Source organism: Pezoporus wallicus, unplaced genomic scaffold, assembly GCF_028554395.1.
Source record: "Pezoporus wallicus isolate ANWC-B61680 ecotype Strahan unplaced genomic scaffold, APGP_CSIRO_Pwel_v1 scaffold_3294, whole genome shotgun sequence".
NCBI classification, from domain to species: domain Eukaryota; kingdom Metazoa; phylum Chordata; class Aves; order Psittaciformes; family Psittacidae; genus Pezoporus; species Pezoporus wallicus.
This window is the reverse complement of record NW_026635478.1, coordinates 4,907,589-4,932,929: the sequence shown is the minus strand read 5'-3', so window position 1 is coordinate 4,932,929 and position 25,341 is coordinate 4,907,589. Positions and strand designations below refer to the sequence as shown.

The following is a 25,341-nucleotide window of genomic DNA, read 5'->3' as shown; positions in this document are numbered from 1 at the left end:
AACATGGAAGAATAAATGGAGAGAAAAAACACAAAACTGAAATGCCAGCAAGTGGGGGTATTATCCAAATATTCATGCTGTTATACTGTTTCAATACAACAGGGAGGAACTTGGGTGTCTATCTTCATTAGAAACATGTTTGGTAAGATACAATATTAATTTAAAATTCTGTGCTCTGCAAAATGCTGGCAAACTTTTTTTGCAAACTCCAGTTCCCAAAGTCTTGTTCCTCCCTTTGCTATCTGATGCCTCAAAAAAAAACAAATGAACCCAAACAAAACAAACAAACACCCAACCAACAAAATATTGAACCCTGTGGATTATTGCTAAATTAAGATAAAATAGTAAAGAAGGTAGACTGGGTAAGACAGAATTAAATAGCAGGCAGAGTTAGCGACATTAAATATGTTTACAGATGCATTCCATTCCTCCCAGTTTGATCTTGGTTTAACTTGGTCTTCTCTACTACGTTTTCAAAATTGATTGTGATTAACTAACTTGATATTTCCACCTTGTTTTCCACCTTGCAAATTATAGGAGCAGACTCCTTTTCTGAAGTTCTAGTAGTTTCTACTAACACTAGCAGTCTAGACATTTTTGTTTGTTTAAAAAATGGAAGCCTGCCTTTAATAAAATAACTGTCTATTCACAGCTTAGTCCTCTTGGAAGAAAAATGGTCAGTAATGGTAAAAGGGGAATGCATAGCTACAATATTTTATGATATCTCAAATCTGTCCTTTCATCCTCATTACATTCTCAGATTTCTTGTGCCATTGAGACCTTCATTTTGGTTATTTTCCCCAGGTGCATTGTCTCGCATTTTTCCCATGCCTATTCTGATCCTGTTTGGTCCATGTTTCCAAATATTTTCTATTTCTTTGTGTGTTTTTTAGTACCTTTTCTTGGTTTTCATCACTCCTTCCAATGAATCTTCTGTCACCTTCATTAAATTCCTGTTAACACTACTTATTTAATGATCCTAGGATAGCCCCAATCTTCTGAACAAGTCCTTTCAACATTAGATTTAAGTGCTATGTTTAGGAGGATGAGAGTTTTATTAGGATGATTGGGAGAGGCTGAAAAATGGGTGTTATCCCTCAGGCCTCCTCAGGCCTTAGAGGAAACTATTTAGTACCAGCTGTTGCTCCATTAAAAAATTGCATGTAAAGGCACACTTTAAATATATTTTAATTTGTAAACTATAAGAACGAAAGCATGTGATAATTTTTTTCTTGCCAAGAAGTTGGTGAAAATATATTGTTACTTTTTCTTCCTCCCATCCCTGTCTATCTAGAGATGTGCCACAATATGCTGGGGCTTTAGCTGATTTTTCTCTTTTATTACATACTTTTGTTTTCTTCTTTTATTCCTTTCCCATTATATTTACTTCCTGTGTCTATTCCAGGACTGAATTTTCTGTAAAGCTCAAAGACGGCGTGGATTTGATTCTCTCTTTTCTAAAATTCATGTTTCTTTTGGCTAAGGTGATTATCTATGGATTTAATTGCCTCAGTTTATACATTAAAAGGCTGTGTTTGTTTTGTTTGCTTGTTTTTTAAATATAGAATCATCGAATCATAGAATAGTTAGGGTTGGAAAGGACCTTAAAATCATCAAGTTCCAACCCCCCTGACATGGGCAGGGACACCTCACACTAAGCCATCTCACCCAAGGCTCTATCCAACCTGGTCTTGAACACCACCAAGGATGGAGCATTCACAACCTCCCTGGGCAACCCATTCCAGTGCCTCAGCACCGTCACAGGAAAGAATTTCTTCCTTATATCCAACCTAAACTTCCCCTGTTTGAGTTTTAACCCATTACCCCTTGTCCTGTCACTACAGTCCCTGATGAAGAGTCCCTCCCCAGCATCCCTATAGGCCCCCTTCAGATACTGGAAGGCTGCTATGAGGTCTCCACGCAGCCTTCTCTTCTCCAGGCTGAATAGCCCCAACTTCCTCAGCCTGTCTTCATACAGGAGGTGTTCCAGTCCCCTGATCATCCTTGTGACCCTCCTCTGGACTTGTTCCAACAGTTCCATGTCCTTTTTATGTTGAGGACACCAGAACTGCACACAATACTCCAGGTGAGGTCTCATGAGAGCAGAGTAGAGGGGCAGGATCACCTCCTTCGACCTGCTGGTCACGCTCCTTTTGGTGCAGCCCAGGATACAGTTGGCTTTCTGGGCTGCAAGCACACACTGAAGCCAGCTCATGTTAAGTTTCTCATCGGTCAACACCTCCAACTGTTTGCATGCAGCCATCCAGCCAGTTCTTTATCCACCGAGTGGTCCATCCATCAAATTGATGTCTCTCCAATTTAGAGAGAGGGATGTCATCTGGGACAGTGTTGAATGCTTTGCACAAGTCCAGGTAGATGACATCAACTGCTCTACCCCTGTCCATCAGTTCTGTAGCCCCATCACAGAAGGCCACCAAACTGGTCAGGCAGGATTTCCCCTTAGTGAAGCCATGCTGGCTGTCACCAAGCACCTTGTTGTTTTTCATGTGCCTTAGCATGCCTTCCAGGAGAATCTGCTCCAAGATTTTGCCAGGCACAGAGGTGAGACTGACTGGTCTGTAATTCCCCGGGTCATCCATTTTCCCCTTATTGAAAATGGGGGTTATATTTCCCTTTTTCCAGTCATCGGGAACTTCACCTGACTGCCATGATTTTTCAAATATGGTGGCCAGTGGCTTAGCAACTTCATTCGCCAGCTCCTTCAGGACCAGTGGATGGATTTCATCAGGTCCCATGGACTTGTGTATGTTCAGGTTGTCAAGATGGTCTCGAACCAGATCAAATATATTGGCAATGTTATTCTCTGAAGTCTCTGTTTGGAAGATCTTGTCTCACAGGGTGAAGCTGAATAAAATGTTTCAATAGTTCACTGATACCAAGAGGTAGAGATCCCCTCCTTACTTTCATACTTTTCAATTCTAGTGTCTCACCCAATACCTGAACCTACTGACTAAACTTGTGGAGAAGTAATTCCAGAAATAAAGTTGACGGTGTTTTTGGTGGAGGAGACCAATACATCAGATATGTTTTCACATAGTGTAATCAGGGCATTGGGCAGGGAAAGAGAAGAATGCGTGGGTTAGGAAGTCCGTTTTAGCAATGATGAGCCATTAAATCATCTTCTCTGTAGCGTGCAACTTCATTTATAGATTGCAGCTGCATAGCAGCTTAAGCCAAGCTATCTCCACACTACCATGGTGCTACTGTCTCAGCCATGCAATCTTATTCTTTCTTTTACGGGCATGCTAGCAATCACACAGCTGAGTGGTGAACAGTTCAGACAGCTGATACAGCTGAAGGGTAGCTGTGGCTATGATGGGTAGGAGTTCTTATCCTGGTCATGCCATGCAGCTGCATGTGCACTGGTGTTGTGGTAAGGACAGAAATGGAAATGTGTGGCTTGTATAAGGTGAAATTGAGTCTGTGAATATGGCAGCCCAGGCTTGGATAGGCTTATGCTGCAGTGAAACTCAAGCCAAAACCCTCAAGCTTTAAGCATAAAAGCTTGTGACTACAATTTAAACTACAAATTCAACATTTGTGTTTGCTTCAAGTAAGGTATATTCATGGACATGACTGGCTGTAAATCCAGTCATCCAGATATTTATGGGAAACAGCTAAAGAGGCACTGGTGTGGCTGAAACAAATTAATAAAGGCTGAACAAATATTTATGAACAAAGATGTTGTTCAGTTTAGCTAATCTATCTGTATTTCTTCACATTAGAGGGGAAACAGTGCTCTAATCTGGATCATGGATTAACTTGCAAAGTTCACAAAGGTTTGGAAAGAGAGTGGTCGGTCAGAATACAGATCTTCTGGAACCAGATAATTCTAGGTATTATAAAGCTTTTGTTATCTTGCCTCTGATATATGTGATATAAGATATTTCAGGAAGTGTACCTAAGAATGGTATATAGAGTCCCATAGCTTTGGCCTAGTAAGGCAGGTTGCCTGTAAGCCATAGGTTCCAGGTACACAGAGGCTGAAATGAAAAAAAACTCCATGGAAATAAAAATCCATAAATATCATAAACAGTGCTGGGAAATATTATTTCATAAATAAAAATCACTTAAAAACCTGAGGCCATATTTCAAAATTTAGTTTTGCAGGTAATCCTGCAAAGCACTCCTACTTTTGTTGCTCAATATGAGCAAACAAAGGCATTCTATCTACCTATTTGTCCATACAGCAAATATATTTCCTTAATAGACCTTATGGGTTCTTTTGTTTTAGCTACTTCAGATTTATGTTGCTTTAGAATACCTTTGATAGCCAACTTCCTCTCTTGTACAGTGGCTTTTGTCTTTTAACATCCCTGAACTTGGAACAACATTAAAAGTCTTATTCAAGCTGATGTTTTAATTTTGCATGAATCAAACTTATTGTGCAAGTGATCTGGGTTTAAAAGACTGTGAACATCTACCAGTGATCCCTTCATATGTGCTGAGATATAACTGTGCTTTTCCTTGGATGAGCATCCCATTACTAGGAAAGTCTAAACAGATCATTGATGTGAATGACAATCTCTTACATATACTTCTTCCGCACTACCCACTGTTGCCATCTTCATAAGAAATAATTAAGAAATAATGTATTGTAATAATTAACCATCTTGCAGCAGAGAACAGCTGGGCTGTCTGTTCATTCCAAGTTTCCATCTTGATTTGGATCAGGAGCTGGGTTATTCCAGCTCATTTGTTCTCATTTGTGGAAATCTGCCTTCCTACCAGTGCCCATTGCTTTGCTGTTCTGCTTGTGTTCAGCATATTAGAGCAAGGCTGCTCAATGAATTTGCAACATTTCTTTGACTTTCCATAAAGTGTAGAAATGAAACAGTATGATGGATTAATTTTTGCTTACAACTACTCTGGTCTGTTAATATGGGATAGGTTCTATGGTTTTATTTTTCCTTAGCAATCATAGAATAGTAAGGGTTGGAAAGGACTTAAAGATTATCCATTATCAGTTTCTTCCTAAATCAAAGAAAAATTAAGGAGAGATAAGCTTGCATTATATATTCTTATCAAACTGGATCATTACCTACACAGCCTTAATATGTAATGTATAATGGATACACATGTTGTGGATTTGAGGCAAATCTGGGAGAACGTTCTCAGGGAAAACTCCCACTGACGTCAATATAAGTTTTGTCTAAGTAAAAAAGTCATTTTTTGGCTCTTTGTTTTCAGGATGGGAATTATCCTTTTCTACTCTAAACACTCATTTGGCCTCAAAGTACCTTGGCTCACATGGTTTTCAATAAGTGTCTGGCAGCTGTACTGGCAAACTTCCAACATTGTGGGATTCATATTTATCCCTACATGGATATTTGGTCTTCAAGTCATTACAACTATTTCTAGCTTATTGTTATAAGTGTTGAACTCTTCCCATTTTCAGACAAAGAATTGTTTCTAAATCACACTGTCTTTACAGCAGAGTGAAATTGTTCCTTCATATCCATGTATCAAGGATTGAGTATCTCTAAATCTGTATTGTAAAGAAATGTTTCATGAAATATACTCATAAAAGGAATATATAGATAAATACATTCTAGGAGGCACTTTTTTTTTCAGTCAAGAGTAAGATGACTTGGCAGATTCAGTGAAGACAGATCAACTAATTTCCCAGTCCAGATGCAGGTACATGAAATAGAGTTTAAAGGACATTGAAAAATCTTACTAAGAAAACTAAACATAACTTGAGCAAATTTGAACACAATATGCACTCAAAACAAAACTATCAATAGCAAAAATGTAAGTTACAGTACAATGCGTTGCTTGGCATTTTATTTTCTCACAGTGTTTCTTTCAAGCCAATTTTCAAAAGTTGCTCTGACCTCTGGCAGCTGCTTCTGGTGTCCCAGAATGCTTTGTTTAGCAGAAAATAAGAAAAAAAGGAAGAAAGCCAATTCAGCTCTGCAGGTGCTCCCATAGTGTGATTTGATCTCAGTTTCTTACAGCTTCATTTATCTCATTTCCCTACTTTCACCAGGCTGTCTCCTCTCATGTAGCCAGCCATGCCTGATGCCTTCATCCTGTAAGTCTAAAGACATTTCTTCCATTTGACCTACATACCTTATTTAAGGAAACATGATACAAATTAATGCAAATCAACAAGCTAGTGAAAACTTACAAAAAAAATTGAGATATAGGCATTGACTACAGCATCTTTAAACACTTACTGTTGTATTGTTGCATTGTTGAATCGTACCTTTGTCTTTCCTTTCCTCATCCTACTCACCACCATTTTTGCTGCTGCTGAACTTTGGTAATGTCAGAGATTACTCGTGCCTCATTATTTCTTGGAGTTCCACATACACACGTAGCATTTTGTAAGTAGTAACAACAGCTACCCTTGTGACAATAAGTGCTATAATGGTTTCTGAACTTCATTGTGGTATTGATTTTTATGTGAGCCATGAGTAATGTAAAAGAACTCTGTGATGCAAATGGTGTCACACTTGCACCCTCAGAACATGTTTTATTAATTTGAATAGTACAAGAAATTGCAAGGGTAAAACAAACTGTCATGCTAGCAGTTTTATTATATTTGCTTGGTATAGCATTGTAGTGCAAGAGTTTCAGAGATATATTGGTACCTGAGCTTTAGAGAAAAAATGTTCTCTCACACCTCCCATGTTAGTACCAGACTCCACGGGAGCAATAGGATGCACATACAATTTCTGTGTCTGTCTTTAGGGACAACATAGGTGTGACTTGTTCATAGAGTTCAAAAAGAAAAATATTCATTTAGAGCAGTTATTTAAATGATAGTGTGCTCACATACCTTTTTAATGTTTCATGAAAATCTCATTATCAGGATTAAAAAATACATTGGAAGTCTCACTATGTCTGTGCACTAGCGTGCACTAGCAAATACTCAGGATGGTGTCTGGTGTAGTGAAAATGTTACATAGAACAGAAAATGAACAGCCCATGTATCACCCAAGGAAGACTGCTGTAACCCCTGTTTTATTGTCCAGAAGGATTAATTACTTAAAAAAAAAAAAAAAAATTTATATTTTTTTTGTTGCCATCATATTCATTTGAAAGGGTTAGTAAGTCAGTTTAGTGACTGGACTCATAAGCATATATTCTAATTATAGTAAGTGTGGATGGTATGAACAATGCTGTAGGAATAGCCTTTTTGTGGGAGGCATAAAATCCAAATTCCAGGCTCTTAATGAATTCAGAACTTGGTAGAATGAGGAGACACATCCAATTTGTCTTTTTTTATGATCTACTCTCTTTAAAATCTTGGTAGGTTTGTGCTACCATGTTTAATTTGTGTTCTAATTTGGAAAAGAAAAATATAATTTGCAAGGAAACCTTGAAAGGTTATTAGATGGGGAAGCTGGGCCAGATCCAACAGCCCAAGAGAGGCAAGGCAGCCACAGCTCCATGCCCCTGGGTCCAACCTGTAGCAAGGCTATGCATTTATTCCCAGTAGACACATGTATGCACATATACACAACATGCATACATTACCAGCTACACAGACACACATTCAGCAGGCATAGAAACACAGAGAGCGTAATCTCCTTATCCTGCACGGGATGGAGGTCTGTTGCAAGAACATATATATACACATCTTTACAATGAAAACCCCTCCAGCAGCTGGGCTCCCTCAGCCTCCCCAGTTCCTGGCACCCAGAGGTACAAGCCCGCAATGCTACTGCCTTTCTCTACTTGCTTACTCACATATGCATCCTGCTCTACCAGAGCTGGCTGGGACTCCCCTGGTCCCTCAGCAGCTGGTCATGGGCTTGAAGACACACACACAGACACATACATACACACTCCAGTGGGTCACACTCCTAAGAGACCTGCAGACCCTGTGGTCTGTTTGGTGATTGGCTCCCCTCATCTTTCTGATAGCCAACCCCACTCCACTATGGTCTTGCTCTTAGAGACTTCCTTACTGGCAACTTCACCTACTTGCTAACTACTCCAGCTTGATTTCCACCAGCACTTGCATACTCAGCTTCACACCTGTACTTGCTCCAGTGACTGATGGTCAGACCCCCATACAGACCAGCAAGCTATTTAGATGTGACCAGTCATTTTTATCCCTTTATCCCTCTATTTTTCCACAGATGTTCCTCCCCAAGTGATCTAGATCCCTCCCTTTTCCAATTTTGTTTCCTCCCCTAAGGAGGACTAATAAGTACTGTGCAACCCACAAACGCTTTTTCCCTGCATCCTGTAATTGTCTAGAAAGGTGTTGCGGTATTGAATCATCTTGATGGCTTATATAATGAATAAGTGACCAGAACTCTTTTTTTTCCCTTCTTCTTTTCTCTGGATCATAATCACATATTTGGTTGTTTTTTGTCTTTTTCAGGAGCATCCCAGACCAGAGTATGAAACCAAACTACTACAGAAAAAGCTGAAAAATAAAAACAATACAACAGAAAATTCAAATGAAGTAAGGTGCAACTTATTCTTTTTACTTGTGCCAGATGTGAGTTTCATTATACTGTGATTGTCTTTGATAGATAGTTTGCAAAAGGTACTTTTTGGTTCTCCTTTTTAGCTTTATAAGTTGCTTGCTAGGGGTCTGGTGTTATGCAACCCTGCAGTGCCGTTGAAAAGCGTTTTTCACTTTGTTAGCTCTGCAAAGTAAAGCGATTTGCACTGGAATGTGGTTGACAGTTCATTCAGGATCTAATCTGTAGAGTGGTGAATATTTAGGAAAATAATATCACCACAGGGATTCATCGTTATGACCTTGAATTTCAGAACTTTTTTAACAATAAAGAAAACTGCTTTTATTGTAGTGATTTCCTGTTCATAGGTAACAATGGTATCTTTAGTCATGCTGCAGTTATACATTTGTGACATTCTGATGGTGCTTCCGGTATAAATAAAAAAATAATAATTGGTTTATCATTTTTAGATTTAGGCTTTTCTATGTATATTTCAAACCTAAGAACAAGCACTTCTTTTTTTCCCAGTATGGGTTGAGGTCTATTTCCTAAGCACTCATAAGTTCCTGCAGACTTGGTCCATTAGGCCAAGTCACATGCACTAGCAAAGCCAAAGTATTCCAAAACCATGTCCAGTTTCCAGGTAGGAGGAAACAGTTTAGTTTCGTTAAATGTTGAGAGTATCTGAAGTGGAAAATACTCCAGTTTTCAGGTCTGGTCCAACAAATTTACCGCTGCAGTTTATGAAAGAACTTAACTATCCCTTTCTTCTGCTGCTGACCATCAAGATTGTGAAGTGTTTCCAGTGAATATTCCATCTCAGTGAGACTGCCTTTCACCTGCTGGGCCCAACCAAACTCCACAGATAACAATAAAAATACTTTCAGTTACTTCAATGGGCTTTGGATCTTGCCCAACATGAGCAGGGACTCTCACATAGTAGGATGTAGAGGTCTTCCCTTACACATTAAAGAGCTTTCTAGGCTTTCCAAATGAGGGAGCAAAGGCTGTGAAAGATGGATAAAGCAGCTGACGCTGTTCAACTTTTTCTAACTTAAAGTAAGTGAAATCTAGAAACAAGTCAGCAATTAATGCTGTAGAACGTTAGACTTCTGTAGTCATGAGGCAGTTAGGTGATTACCTTGCTTACATGAGACAGAAATTACAGCATTGAAAGTTAGAAATTAATGTAAAAAGAAGCTATGAAAATTGTTATGTGTAAGAAGAACAGGGGGAATAATTAAAGATCAAGCACTATAAACTTGGGAAGAAATCCTTTCAGACACTGAGAAGGGAAAGACTTTCCTAGAGTATTTTTCCTCCAATTACTGTTTGTGCCCATGTGAATGGAAAAGTAACACGCAGAAAGAAAATGTTTACTTCAAGTTTTTGGGTCATCTGAATGCTGACTTTCTCCAGTGTCCTAAAAGGAGACAAAATCCTATTTTGGAAATTGATATAGGCAATTTGATCTGAAAAAATCCTGATTTTCATTAATATTTAATTCTGAAGTAATTTTGAAAACAAAAAATAGTTCATGATTTCTTTATATAGTCATTAAAGTATTTTCTGGTCGCATTTGCCAGAGTCATCTCAATCTCTAAACTTCATTAAAAATTAAATTACTTTGACATTTGCCATCTTACAGTTACTCAGAGAGAGCAGTTATTCATATGGCAGAAGGGTTCACTTGGGTTAAGGTAAAATTCAAATAAATGCGTTCATCTTACAATTTACTGTCTACCATCTGAATTACTGAAATGTATTCCAAATATCTGAGCACTTTTCCATTAGTCAACATTTTGCTTACTAATTCTGTTGCAATCACTTTTTTTTGTTTGTCTCAAATTCTTTCCAGCAAATAACACATTAGTCTGGGTTTGGAAGATGTGTTGTACAGTGGTTTGTACCTCAATTGTACCTCAATATTATAAGGGTAATATTTGTGTGTGAACTCTTGAAAAGGAAACAGACCATTTCTTTTACTGAGTTGTTACTTTGAATGTTAACTGTGTAAATGTACCCTTACATTTTTCTTTGGAAGATCCTGCAAAATTAGACATTAAAAGTGAATATTTAAGACTGAAATAGTTCTTCTGACTGATTTTTAGAGGTTTTGATCTTTTTCCTCCTTCAGATGGGTATATGTTATACTTATTGCAAGACCATTAGCTCAGGAGTTTTGCATGGCAGGTTGATATTTAGGCACAGGTTTCTGTGAAGTCTCTGGCTCTGTCTTGTTGGGTGGAAGCCAGTGTACAGAACTTTGTCATATTAATAGTGCAGATCTAGTGTTTGGGCAGGCATCAAAGTAGAGGTCTCTCTGTAGTTAAAGATTCAGTTCTCCTAATTTCCTGGGTTTGTATGAATACACAGATTCCTGTGAGGTCTCAGTCTCACCGTATCTTGGTTGACAGTCTAATGTCATGGTATGTCTGTGAAGTTCTTGCGTGAATATTTTTAGCTAACTAGTACAACTTAGTGGCATGTCTTTTGGCTGTAGTTGGTCAACAACTGTAGTGTGCTGTGCTGATATCAAAGGACAGGCTCTGGCACCACTGCATAAAACTTCTCATTACTTATCTAATATGAAGTCAGAAGTCTCTAGTTGAGCAGCTGTGGCTTGTTGGGATAGAAATTATGCCAAAGCTGTGGCTATTGTGAGAATGCTTATTTAGAGCTTGCTTAAAGTCATATATTTCTATAAGATAATTGGCTTTTTTCCAGTGTGTTAATTCCTCTGTTCTGGTGATGATGTGACTAGCTTTATGGCAAGAAACTGAGCTTTTATGTGGTAAGCTCTGTGTATAGTGCATTTTTCTTTTTAACTTGCCTTACTCCAACAAGAAGTTCCTGTGAAGCTAATTGGATTATTTTTGAAATGAAGGGCTAAGGGTTTGGTTATGGGCTGGTTTTGTGATTGCAGAAGAAAATTGACACTACTAACATATTCTCTTAGATGATAACTTGGGAATACCTGTTAAGAGGATACGTACTTCAACATGCATTTTCCCCTATCTGCCACTGAAGTCATTAACTTTAATGAGTGTGGAAGATGCCCAGCACCTGTCAGGGCCAGTAAACATATGAGTCACTCTACTCGGGCAACAAATTCCAAATCAACTTGATGAGACTGGCAATAGAAAGTATTGCAGATCTAATGTATTACTTGCCCGATGGGGTTTGTGTTCTAGAAGATAGCTCTCATAAAAGTCTACTTAGGGTATTTATGCTACTGTAATAAGCAAAGAACAAAAATTCAGCCTACACCACCCTGAGTGGTTCAGGCTGGTTTAATAAATATTTTATTGGTTATTTTGAGAGTCGGAAAGAAACTGTGTGGCCTCAGAGCCCTTCACAAAAGACTGGTGTGAAGTTACTCATACAATAACACCCTAAGGTTCTAGTATTTCAGAAGAGGATTCATTTAAAGCCAAAGGAGTTGAAAAATTTACATGAAATGCCTCAGGTTAGGTTAGGTAGGGAATGCCTAAGCAGACAGACCTTATGAATGATGACATTCATTTAAAAAAAAATTACAGGTTCTAAGGGAATGATTCAGGAAACCTCCAGTGATCTAACTCATAATCAGTAGCACTCTCTGATTCTTTAGAGTCATCTAAATAAAGGCTTGCAATGTAGAGCTTCTTGATTCATGCACGTTAAACAGCTTCTTTGTCCTTACAGCAGAGATGAAGCCTTATGTGTGCATGCATGAATGCATGTGTCTGATAATACATTCATGCAAATATGGCAGATGCATTTTTTGTAATAAAAAAATTAATATTTTTTGTTCTTCTTGTTTACTACACTATAACACTGAAGATATGGACAGAAATATTTAACAAATAGTGTAAAGTTGCTGTATCTGCAGAATGTTAACTAAAAAAGGTGTTGGATATTTGTAATCTTCTGATAAGTTGTTCCTCTGTCTGTAAAATACTAATGTTCTCAATGGAAATACACACAGGTCAGGAAATGAAAATTGGTCTTGTGCCTGAAAACATGCAGATGGGGCTAGATCTAACTCTCACTGGAGCTGATGGAAATAAAGACTTCCAGTCATCTCTGGGAGAGCTGGATCAGGCCCTGACTCCTTTTCATTAAATGTCCAGCTGATCTGGCAAGCATGATCCAACATCATATATATTCTTATCTTTCGTATTTGGCAGGAAACCAAATAACTCATTCTACATATTTCTGAAGGAAAATTTTCTTTGTAGAAAAAAATGGTTTGTCTCTTGGCTCATATTCTCGCTTGGAGTAAACCCTGGGAATAATAGAATCTGGCATTATATCTTGCCTTTAATTCATTTTAAATACGCAAGTGGCAAAATAAGTTATTTAAATTGTTCATTCAGCTGGTAATTGAAAGAAAAGAAAGAAATATTTCTTATTGAATCACTGTTTCAGTTGACAACTGAATTAAAGCAGATAAAGAGGAAGATTTCTGGTTCAAAGATGAAACAGGAAAATATAAAATAGAATTGTATATTGCTGATCAATACTTTATATATATGCTTTTAAATTTCAGCACTGTAAAACATGAAATAGTAATTCTTGATACTAGTTGGTTCCTTACCCAGTATTTCAGAAGTAAGTCTCCCACAAGGCCTGAAAAACACTTCAGATATTGGAGTCCACCTCTTTATTAAGCAAGTCCTTGATAAGATTAACTAAAAAAAATATATATTTTTTAATATATATTAGCTGTAATTCTATAGAAGAAACTAAGATAATTGGTCATAAACACTAATTTGAATAATCAGAACTGTGAAAGAACTATGAATAAACCCAGAGTTCCTTACTCACTAAAACTGAGATAATTTTTTAGCATTTATTAGATCGTATCGTTAACGTGATAAACCCAGCAATTTTGATAGAGTATTTCTTAAACTGGCCAATGTCTTTCCAGCCTCTTTCATTACTTTACTTTGACAATTCACTGCCCAAGCCTATGGAATAGTAAGACGAGTGTGTAATAGCTGATGTTTTCTCTTTTCAACTTATTCTTTGCATCATTAGCTTTTTAAATAAAAAAGAATAACTGAAGATAAATGGGGACACTATGATGGATAATCTTAGAGAGAGATATCTTATTCTCTTTATTGTAACAATATTTGGCTGTCTAATTGGATCAAGTCACATTTGAAGGGTAAATCATAGAATGGTTTCGGTTGGAAGGGACTTTAAAGATCCTCTAATTTCACAACCCCATTCTATGGGCAGGGAGACATTCCACTATATCAGGTTGCTCAAAGCCCCATTCAACCTGTCCTTGAACACTGCCAGGGGTGAGATATCCTGTTCCAAAATCTCTCTACCCTCACAGTAAAGAATTTCTCATAGTGAGAAATTTTGATTATTTTAATGTTTGAGTTCTGGGTTACACCAGTTTTATACTAGAGTATTCATAAGCAGAATTTATGTCTTTAAAAGACTGTTGACATAGTCTTTCAGTGCGTTCTTATATAAATCTGTGGCTTCTTTGAATGTATGGTATATGATGTCTATTCAAACCTCTCTTCCCTATTGTTGTCTTGGACTTTGGTTATCTTTTTATGGAATAGTGTAAAAAATCTAAAAATGTCCTACTTGCCCATATGTCTCTGAGAATCTCAGTTGTTTTTTCTCATTTTTTTTTAATCAAATAAATAAATTTGGCATATAACCACATTCTGTTCTCTGTTATTCAGAATTTTATTCCAGTCAGCCTCCAGAAGGAGGTAGCTCTTCCAATACTCTTGATATGAAAAAAAAAAAAAAAAAGCTTAGAAATAACCTCATAGAATAATTTAAGTTGGGAAGGCCTTCAGGACTTTATCTAGTCCAAAATTCTTCCCAAAAGAGTGTCAGCTATGTTATCAAAACAGGTTGGCCAGGGTATTACACAGTCAGGTCTTGGAAACCTCCAAGGATGGAAATGGCAAAATTCTCTGAACACTGTCTGACTGTCCTTATGGTGTAAAAGCTTCTCATTATACCCAGCCTAAACATCTCTTTTTTTCAGCTTATGCCCATTGCCCCTCATCCTCCCAGCACACACCGCTATGAAAAACCTTGCTCTGTCTTCCTGATAAACTAGCTAAGCAAGCCTTGTTCCTCAGCCTTTCTTCATGGGACAAGTGCTTCAGGGCTCTGTGCTAGACTCACATAAGTTGAGTGATTTGTTTGCTTTTTCCTAAGTTGATGAGGAAGCATTCCATTACCTCCTCTGGGTCCTTCTTTAAAGATGTTAACAGGGGGTCCTACTATTGACCCCAGCAGTACTCCAGCTATTACAGGTCTCCATGTAGAGCATGATTCATTAGCTAATACCCTCTGAGCAAGTCCATCAAACTTGTATGTTGCTGAACTCAAGGCAAACGGCATTGACAAGCCTCCTCTTGTCCACATGTCTAGTCATTTTCACACAGCAATCAGGTTGGTACTTGTGATTCACTTTTGGTAAATCCATAATGCCTATTTGCAATCACCTACATTATATGCTCAGAAAAGGGTTTCAAAACCACTTTCCAAGAGACCAGTGCAAGGGTGGCTCCTTGATTATCCTTTTATGCTTTCTGTAAAGATGGATACAAGATAGTTCTTTCACTGGTTGTCAGGACCCTTTCCTGATCTCACTGTCCTTTCAGGGATGATAGAGATCAATCCTACAATAACATCAGCCTGCTCCTCTAGCTTCCATTCCTTTTCTTCAAAGTTACAGGTAAACTAAATCACTGCTTATCTTTTCTAAAGGAATAAATCATCACTGTTTTGCCTAGACAACAATATGATGTTCAACTGGAAATACTGGATGCTTTTTTATTCAACTGTTGGAGACTGAACAGGGCAGATTTTAAGAAAAAGGTATCTTATCCTTGTAAGATTCCTTCTGCCAAAATAAAAATTTGTGATCTTTTTTCAGAGGAAGGCTTTGAACATAGAAACGAGAAGAAAAGGGTGCTGTCTGTTGGTCTTATTTGTACTACATATTAAGAATTTGGCTCAAAAAAGCCTCTTTTCTAGGGCAGTATTATAGCTTGTGCTGTTTAATCATGTAACTGAGACTTAAGTATATGATTAAAGTTAAGCACAGGCCTCAACATCCTGAATTTGGATAGAATTAAGTGCTCTTTTGAATTCAGGCCTAAGCTTCTTATTGACGACATTAAAGATGATGCAGGTCTCTTTCCTGTTAAACTGAATGGGAAGACTCATTCCTACAGATTCTATTCATCAGTACTTAAAATTAGTTGAGTTCTGTCTGAGTAAGTAATAAAGTATTAGTCCTTAAGTCTGCAGTTGCTACAGATGACTTACTATCTCATTGTACCCAGTCAAAGACTATAATAATAGGTTAGAGAGTTACAACAAAGTCTCAGGTTAAAAACTAAATCTCCAGAAGTCTGCTGTGTTTTAATTTAAGGCAGATACTTGAACTAGAAAACTACAGTATTTTCCCTTTCCTGTGTGCTGGTGACAAACTCCTGTATCTTGGAGTATATTTTCTACCTTCTGTTGAGAATATTTATAGCGGAGATTTTAAACTATTTATCTCCAAGGTCAAAACAGAAGCCTAGATTTGGGACAAAATTTATACAGATTGGCTGTGGAAACAAAAGTCAGTTAAGATAGTTGCCAAGAAGTTTTTATTTGATGCATACTGCAATCCTGTCTGCAATTTTAAAGAAATAAACTGCATTTACATTAAATTCCTTTGGGCATCCAACGCATGAAGATTGAAATTCCACATACACCAAGCTTAAAGAGCTAAAGAAGTCAGTTTGAACTGCTCAACTTTTGCAGCTCTTACCATGTTTCATTGAAAAACACTGGCCCACTGATTTTCTGATTTTCACGATTCTCTTAATTTAGGGATAAGATGGCATTGTGTATAGAAGCTTGTTCACACCATGGAATTTGATGCAATCAATAAACTTGAATGCTTACCAAGTTATTCAAATCAGCTTTTTCTCCTATTGATGTCATCTGGGTAGAATTTAATGGGAGCAGACATCTAATTATTAATACCCAATGTCAGGTTCATTGCTTCTTCAAATCTCTATTGTTTGTTTAGTTGAAATATAAATCTTGTTTGCGTGCAAGGACTAATGTGACAACTTCCAATGCCATACTCCAATTCTAGCCTCAAAGGCTGATGCATAGCTAATGACATAAATAAAGATGGAATTCCCTTTTTAAACAGGGAAAGTAAATGCCTAGTGCACCTTCTTTTCCATTAAGGCTTCCATTTAAACATGATGGGGTGGTATACCTTTACTATTATTTTAGCTATTCCTTTGTAGGTAAGCACAACTATTTAAAATTCAGTCCTTCGCATGGTTGTCTTCTATTGTTAAAGTTCTGTGAAATCAAATAAGAAAATCAAAGGAGGACTTTAAAAAGCTTTTACCACTGTCTGATACCAAAGTGCAAGAACAGTTTTAAAGATCTGCTGTCTTTGCCCCAATTGCCAGCTTTAGCTAATATGATTAAAATTAGTCATGTTTAAAATGGCCACTTTATTGGTGTAGCTGTCCAGGGGTTTTTACCTCCCCTAAAACCTCTCCCCCTCTCAAAAACAGTGAAGATCATCCTGATGGGTTTAAAATGGGATGGTCCTTTGAAAATCAGTCTAACCTACTGTAATATTTAAAAATATTTAATATCTCAGATTCCTTTGTTTTACAAATACTGTATCAAAAATACAGCTTCAGTTCTGTCTTCCTCTGATGCATTACAAAACCCATCCTTTAGTTAGGTGTTTGGGGGGGGGGGTGTTCTTTTTTTTTTTTCTCTTTTCAGGGTCCATCCAGTGAATTAACTTTTTACATCTGTTTCAGCCTCTTCTGTCACACCTTCACTGCTTGGTTTCAGCCCTTCCCTTCTTCCCTCCAGTTCCTGTTTTCTGCAGCTCCTAATCATGGCCTCATCTAACCCTAATCTCCTCCTTCCCCAGATCCTTTTCTTCTACTCCACCTCTAAAAATGTGTCTTTATTTTTCCATCCTCATTTTGCATCTCATAGTTTCACATTACTGCCCATATCTTCTGTCATCTTTTCCTTAGTAAGGGCAGACAGTATAGCACAGTATAGCATGTAGAATGGCTATATCAGTGAAGAAGGAAGAGATCCCCACTTTATGGGGCAATCCCTGACTCTCAGTTCTAAGTTGAGAGACAGCTTAATGAAAACTTAGAGTTTAAATTTGAAATATGTACTCAGTTGTCAGCTTTGATTAACTGAACATTTAAGCAACCTAAAATCAAAAGTAGAAAATCTTCGCAAGAGAAGGAAGGTCAGATTTAACGGTGTGCTGTTAATTTTAAATCAACAGAAAGGAATGAAAGTGCTTGTATGGCATGGGTTAGGCAGTCCTGTGGCTGTTTTCATTTTTGATAGGATCTAGTTTGACTCCTCAGGAGACTGAAGACTAGCTGTGGACTGTGTACAGAGATGCCTTAGTATGTCCATTGCCTTCTCTAAAGCTGAGGATGGTGATGATAAAATTATACTAAAGTTCTTGTAGAGGATAATTGGCCTATCTGTGAGTTCCCTAGAAGGGGTAAGTTAACAGACTCTTACTGGTTTAATGTGTAATTTTTCCAAAGCCAGTGATCCAACAAAACACTGAGGAAAAGTTTAGTCAAGTTTCTCTGATTCATAATGCAGCATACTGTTAAAATGTCAGGTTTAAGATGTTCTCAAACACACTATGTAAGTAAGAGCATTCTTCTACTTGAATTTGTTGTGAGACAGATATTCACCAGTACTATTATTTTGCTTGTTGTCCTTCTCTATGCCACATTGGGACAATGATAACATATGCTAGCTTATTAATCCTTTCACATGATTGCTAACACAGAAAATTTTGGTTTGTCTGATGGATATCTTTTAAAGACTGTACAAACCAACATTCTTCATATGGAAAGATTCTTTGTCTGTTAACAAAAGTTACACTGAATAACAAGAATATTGAAACTAATCTGATCTATTGGGGCATTATTTAAAGTGGAAAGACTATCAAATTCAGACATGAGGAATGAGGGTTCTTAATTTGTAGATAAAGCAAACAGGAGTTTTAAAGAACTTTTATTTCCATAACATTGAACTTAAAAATATTATTGGTTTTGTTGGGTTTTTGTTTTTTTTTTGTTCACTGGATCAATTATCAACTAACTGCTACATACACAGCAAAGTGAACGATGTTTATGACAGTATCCTTACAATCTTGTGAGTCATAGCACCAGGCATTATGAAGCAAAACAACAAAACTCTAGATAACAATGTTTCAGATGTATCTCTTGAAATAGTCTACTATTCTGAAAACAATACTGCCTGCAAATATGACATATTCATTCAGAAAAGATAGTATGTAAATAGGTTTGGGTTTTTTTTACTGCACTGAGGTAATCTTTTGGAAATGAAAGTTGTCAATTAGTGAAGTTTGCTGGATTGAAGAGCTCCATGAGTTGAACACGGAGGAGGCTTAATATTTCAAAGTTTTAAAAATTATTGTAAGTTTGCATCCAGAGCATGCATGAAAAAACTAATAGGAAAGGACTCTGGCCATAATTAATCACCTCAAAAAAAAGATATCAGATGCTAGAAGACAGCTCACTATTACAAAGAAAGTGTTTTTGTAGATGTAAAGTTGAAATAAAAAGTTGCAAAAAAAAAAAAGAATTCTGAATGAGGCTTTTAAAAGGAATGTTAAAACAATTGAAAGGTCTTTAAGCATACTGATAAAAACCCCAGGAAATAGATTGCGCATCTATGGAGTAAAAATGGGATTCTAATTGCCAAAGACAATACTTTTTCTCCAGTAAGTTGATGATTTTAACACAATAGACAAAGGCAGGAAATCTAGTTAGAAAAACAGAATGGGAGGATATTAGCTGTGTAATCTGTATTTAAATTTGCACCAGCACAGACTAGGGAATGACTGACTGGAAAACAGTTTTGCTAAAAGAGGACTTGGGTGCTCTGGTGAATGAGTTGAACATGAGCCAGCAATGTGTCTATGTAGCAATGGCCCACATTCTCTTTGTATGCATTACGAAGTGTGTTGTCAGCAGATTGAGAGAGGACAACATTCCTCTTTACTCAGTTGTGGTGATACCACTGTTGGAGTGTTGTTCCCAGTTTTGCATCTCCCTGCACAAGAGAAATATGGGCATACTGGAGTGAATGCAGTGAAGAGTTACTAAGATGTTTAAAGTATTGGAGCATCAGGCGCACCTTTGTATGAGCCTTTGAGAGGCTGAGGGGTGAGATTATTGAACCTTACGAAGAAAATTACCAATGTGTTCAAAAACCTGAATGAGAGGGATTAAAGCAGATGGGATCAAGCTCATCTCAGGGATGTCCAGTGGAAGGTAAGAGATAATGGGCACCAATTGAAATACAGGAAGTTCCATTAAACAGAAAAAAAAAAACAAAACCCTCTTACTGTGGCTGGTCAAACACTGGAACAGGTGACCCGAGTTTGTGGAGTCTCCATCCCTGAACTGGACAAAAGCCTGAGAAACCTGTTGTAGCTGACTGCTCCAAGCAGGGTATTGGACTAAGTTGATCTCCAGAGGTCCCTTCCAAACCCAGCTGTTGTGCAATTCTGTGAAATGCAGGAAATAAATGATCCAAGCAAGTGCAGACAAATTGGTTTCACCGCAATAGGCACATTTTGAAAAAAATGTAATTTGAGCTTTACTAGAAATACTTGAGAAATTGGTCAAAATGTAGCATGGGTTTCCTAATGGCAAATTAATAACCATTTAAATTGGTGTCTTTTTTTAACAATATAATTGATTCCCTAAGGAAGTGAAATAAAAAGTACTTCAGTAAACCCACATAGTGTTATGCCACAAGGGGAATATCACATATTTGATAGGTTATAAATCAATATATTTCACTGGAACTGACTGGAAAAATAATTACTGGAATTTTTATTACAAAGAAAAAAAAAGTCTGGTTTTAGAATGGTTAATTTGGCAATGCAACTACAGTGCCTTCGAGCTGCTGCTCTTTGGTGCTTCATGCCTATTCTTACCTGCTGTCCTTCATGGGATGATTTCCATCACACCTATTTTTAATTTTTTTAAATGAACTAACCTTAGAGCACAGTGTGCTGTAAGGAGGGCAGGTGTTCCTGAGTCCAAGGAGACAGAAGAGCATCTCTCTGTGGGTACCTGAAGAAGGGGTGTCCTACATGTTTTATGCCTTCCTACTCTTGTTCCTGGTAGACGTCAAGGGGCTCATTGCATATCATTAACAATTCAGGGCTAAAGGAAATGATCTCATTGTTTTTCAAGTTTACAGGACTACCTGTGAAAAAGATGGGATTAGAACTCAGGCCATGTCCTTGTGGTCTTTTCTAGTTAATTTATGTTATTGATTTTTCATGGATTACATTTCAGTGGGTGTACCATAGGACTTTTTTCCCCTTCATCAGAGTTGTCCCTTCTGATCCTAATATTTCTTCCTCCCTTCCCACCACCACTCCCTCTCCCCCTCCAATCTGCTTTTCCATACAAACCTGCAGCTGAGTCTTTCTAAGTGTATGGCACAGTTTCTTTTTCTTTCTGTGCTTCATCTTTCCATGTGTTTAGGTGTATACCTCTTGATCCATCCAGGTGAAATAAGATAAACTATCAGGCTGTGTAGTGGGAAAGGTGTCATTCTAAATTTGTCTGTATGAACTTCACAAATTTCCCCTCCTCTGAATCCATAAAGGGACTTAAAGGTGCTATTCCAGCCAGAATTCTCTGAATAGATTTTTTGGAATTCATGATTTTTGAATATCCATATTTTCAACTTTAATGTACTTTTTGATGTAATTGATTGTACAGATGCATAGAAGTTGCTTATATGGAACAATCTCTATCTTAATAATACATTTGCTGAATCTTCTACTTCCTAATTCTTATAAAGCATAAATTCACCTTAACTCTTTCTTTACCGTTGCTGCAACATAGGCTGGTACCGGATTGTGTTTACCATGTGTCCTTTAACAGTGTGAAAGACAACTTTTTTTTGTTTCATAAAATTTATAATAGCTGCAAACTAGAAAGCAGAAATGAGACTCTAAAAAAATGCAGTTCTAGCTTGTCTGCTGATGAAAAATGAAGCTACCATTGCAATTCCAATGCAGCTATTTGCAGTTCCAAATATTTCAATAGTATTTAAAATGTTTGACCAAAGTTTTTTGTTCTTAAGACATTGCCAAATATTAAGTAACATGTTGGTTCCTTCTACTCTGCTAGATCCTAGTGTGGCCAGTGAGTAGAAATAGGAGTCTTGGTATAGTTTCTGTAGGCTTGAATTGCTAGAGCTGAACTTTTAATTCCCTGGTGAATTTTAACAGCACTGATTGTACCTGCTCAGTCACACTGTTTTAAACAAATGCATAATTCACATTGTCTCTTTCTAGTGGCCAAATAAACAGTACATTGAAATATTGTTTTCAAAATCTGTGTCTCACAGAAGGTTAGATTTTCAGTGTAGTATTACCTTTCATTAAGGGCTCAATTGTGTAATTATGAATGAAGTGTTTTAAGGTTTTCTGACAAGTTTAGAAGCATAACTTAGATCCTTGCTTTGAAGTAATTCTGAATATCCTGCTGCCTCACTCTTGAGTCAGTTATGACTGAGTTTTGGGGCAATCATTGCCGGAAGCAAAGTTAATGGGGTGTGGTGTTTAAATGAATTTCAATTATATGTGCGGCTGCATTGCCTACAATGTTAGCTGGACTGATGTGATAAGTCATTCTATTTGTCTAAATATTGTAGGGTTTGGAAGCAGCAGTTGTGACATCCTAGAAGGATAAGGCAGAAAGGTCTTTGGTGGTTGAATTGTTAGTGGTACACAACTATTCTAACTGGTATTCACATAAAGATACAACCAAAAGGGTACTGAGCATTAACACAGCTTTCATGCTTCTTAACTGTTCAAGAGCACCATCAGGATTGTAAGAAACTGCTGGCTTTTGGCAAGGAGAGCTATCATCTTTCATATGATACCTAATGGCAAGATCATTTTGAATGGGAAATGGTTCATCCAGCTGCCTTCAGAAGTGTTTGGTAGGGAAAATGACCATACTGAGTTGAGGAGACTGCTTTAAACCCCTGGATAGCTTCTGGTGAAAGTATAGGAGGTAGAAATTTCAGGGAAGCAAAGTAAAACCCAGACAGCCAGATGAAACCTAAACAAGAAACCCTGGCAAGCCTACCCTGAAAACCTGAAGTGTCCCATATTTACAGCAAGCAAGTCTCTCCAGGTTTCTCTGTTTGCTCCTGGAGCTTTATACAGACATGGTACTCTTCTACATGCACTCAAGCTAAATGTGAAACAGCCCTTAGGAGTGTCTCAGTGCAATAATTTAGCAGCATGCAGTAAAACTCACTAAGGGTTATGCTCTATTTCAACTGAAAAATAATTGGAGTCCATACAGCATGCCAAAGCATTTCACTGCCAAGCCAGCCAAGTGCGTTGGCTGCAGTTTTATAAAGAAAAGAAACTATGAGTCACTCACTACCAGATGCACTGTGCTGATGCTGGTGGAACCCAGGTATTCAGCAGAGGTGGCTGCTAAGAGATGATGGCACATTCCTCCTAGTCTCAGAGGGTCTACATTTGAGCGGTTCTCAGGGAGAGATGCTGCTCATGGTCCACAAACTTGAGGTGTAACACTCTAATCCCAGCTGTTGGGAATGCAGGCCAGAGGATAAATTGAATTCAATTAGTTTTAATTTTATGTATGTCTATGTTTTCAAAAGGGCTTAATAGCTGATAGCTCCCGCTGAGAATAGTAAAAGCTGTTGGGAGTTGAGCACTTTTGAACATCTGGCCAGCTGTACCTTTTCAAAAAGCATCTCTAAATTTTTCTTTTGCAACAACTGAAACAGTGAGGTTTTCTCAAAAATTTGAACTCGAGAGGCAACATCTGGAGCAGGACCATTTTTAGGGTGGCTTGGCCTTTTTTTTTCTGGCTGGTGATTATGGATGGTCCCATAAAATGGAGACGTACCCACATCATAGCCAGCATCTAGAGCCATTGGGAAAAGGTGGTTGGGATACTTCCAGAGATGAAATGTCAGCTCTCCTGTGCCCATAGGTAGGTGTGATGTTCAAAGGTTACATAAAAGCCTTAATGTATCCCTTCATGACATATATCAGAGTTCTGTTACATCCGCTGAGAACATACAGATAAACTGTGGCACTGAGTGCTGATCCCTATAGAAACAAAAGGAGGGAGGAAGGCTATACTATCTCTCTGCCTTAGATGTCTCATAAAGGGAAGATGAAATTATTTCCTTTAAGAGATAATTTAGGGAACATTGTCTGAAGAGCTATTCTTTGACTATACATAATCTAGGGAGCAAGCAGCAAGTATTAACACTCTACCCGAGACTGTAGAAATCTAGGGGTCTAATGTGAGATGCAACCCTGCATTACTAGCTATGCTAGATTTTTTTGTTGTTGTTTTTACCTCTTGCATTAAGTGTTTGATAGGCAGAAATTGCAAGTGCTCAAAGTGAGTAATTGTTTTTAGAAATACTGCCCCAGGCTAAATGTTCTGTTAGTTTCAACATGAATATAGTTATCAGTTGAAAATTGAGTTAACAAAGAGAATGCAGCTATGACTAAACCAGTTGAGACCATGTAAGTCATTCTGGTGAGGCAGAGTGATAAAATGGATTATCTATCAAACAGGAGGCAGATATGAACGAATAGCAAGGTACTGCTGGGAAACACATGGAGTTTAAAATGTTCCCTTGTCTTGTCAAGCTTGTGATAGGTGTTGCGTCCCAGATGGGAATTAGGAATTCAGGAAGCATCATGCTATCTAGATGCACTGCTATCTACCGCAACAATAGTATCAAAATACCTAGGAATGAGACATAACACTTCTTGCTCTCTGCTCTTCTTTTGCCTGTGATTATGCATCTTTTCTTGGATCTTCTAAGAATATGCTGCTGTAGATAACTCAGCTAAAGAGAATACAGATTTAAAAAGAATATTTCTGTAATTATGCTCTTCAGTCTTGACCTTCTTTCTTGACTATGTTTGCAGGGAGAATACTTCACATTTAAAATCCACATTTCTGTGTGGATTTGCCTTAGTGATGTTTCCTGAGAGAGGGATTTATAAATATATATTTTTATTTTTATTTTTTTTAATGGGGTAGTGTCAAGTATATTCATCCTGTCTCCCAGCTACTGTGCTCTCCTTCAAAAATGTAGACAGAATCAGGAAACATGTAGTCTATGCTTCGAAAAAAGGAAAGGATGCTGTCTAAATGCAGAAAAAAAAAAAAAAGCAATAATGCCATTCCAGGCATCCATTGCACAATGGTTTCTTTGTCACAACATGACAGTATTATCTAAACAAGATTCTGGAGAAAGAAAAGATTACATGGGAAAAGAACTGTAGCAACTACTTACTGCCTGTCCAGTAGCTAATTGTCATAAAAAATGACTCAGGTTAGAGGTTTTTTTATTTTTATTTTCTTAACTTACTTTACTTATTGGATTGTTGCTGTTGTTCACCTGGAAAAGCTGCCATTTTTTTGCTTACTTGTCTAGGTGGGCATAATTTCTTTACTTTCTGTCAATTTCTTTCAGACTTTCATGCTATGTAAGAAAGAGTTATAACCCCATAACTCTTTTAAGGGCTTAACTCGTCCCAGTGTTTCTTTTGTGAGGAGTCTAAAACAAGATGTAGGTCTTCAGATGCAGTCTCAAATTTGCTAAATAGAGTTAGGGAATTATCTTCCTTGACCTGCCGGTTATTCTTTTGCTAATACAGCCTACTGTGTGATTGGCCTTTGCAGCAAGGGTGCACTACTCAGCTTTACTGTTTGATATCATACAGGAAGCTTCCAAACACACAGAAATACATTTACCA

At 37.6% G+C, this 25,341-nt stretch overlaps 1 protein-coding gene across 1 annotated transcript in view; it reads left to right on the top strand.

Annotated features, from left to right (window-relative positions):
* The window catches only part of ANO2 (anoctamin 2), a 176,394-nt gene that overhangs the window by 78,754 nt on the left and 72,299 nt on the right, over window positions 1–25,341 (top strand). Inside the window, exon 14 of the mRNA XM_057426156.1 lies at window positions 8,366–8,449. Within this exon, the coding sequence (XP_057282139.1) occupies window positions 8,366–8,449 (84 nt within the window). The remainder of the gene's footprint in view (window positions 1–8,365; window positions 8,450–25,341) is intronic.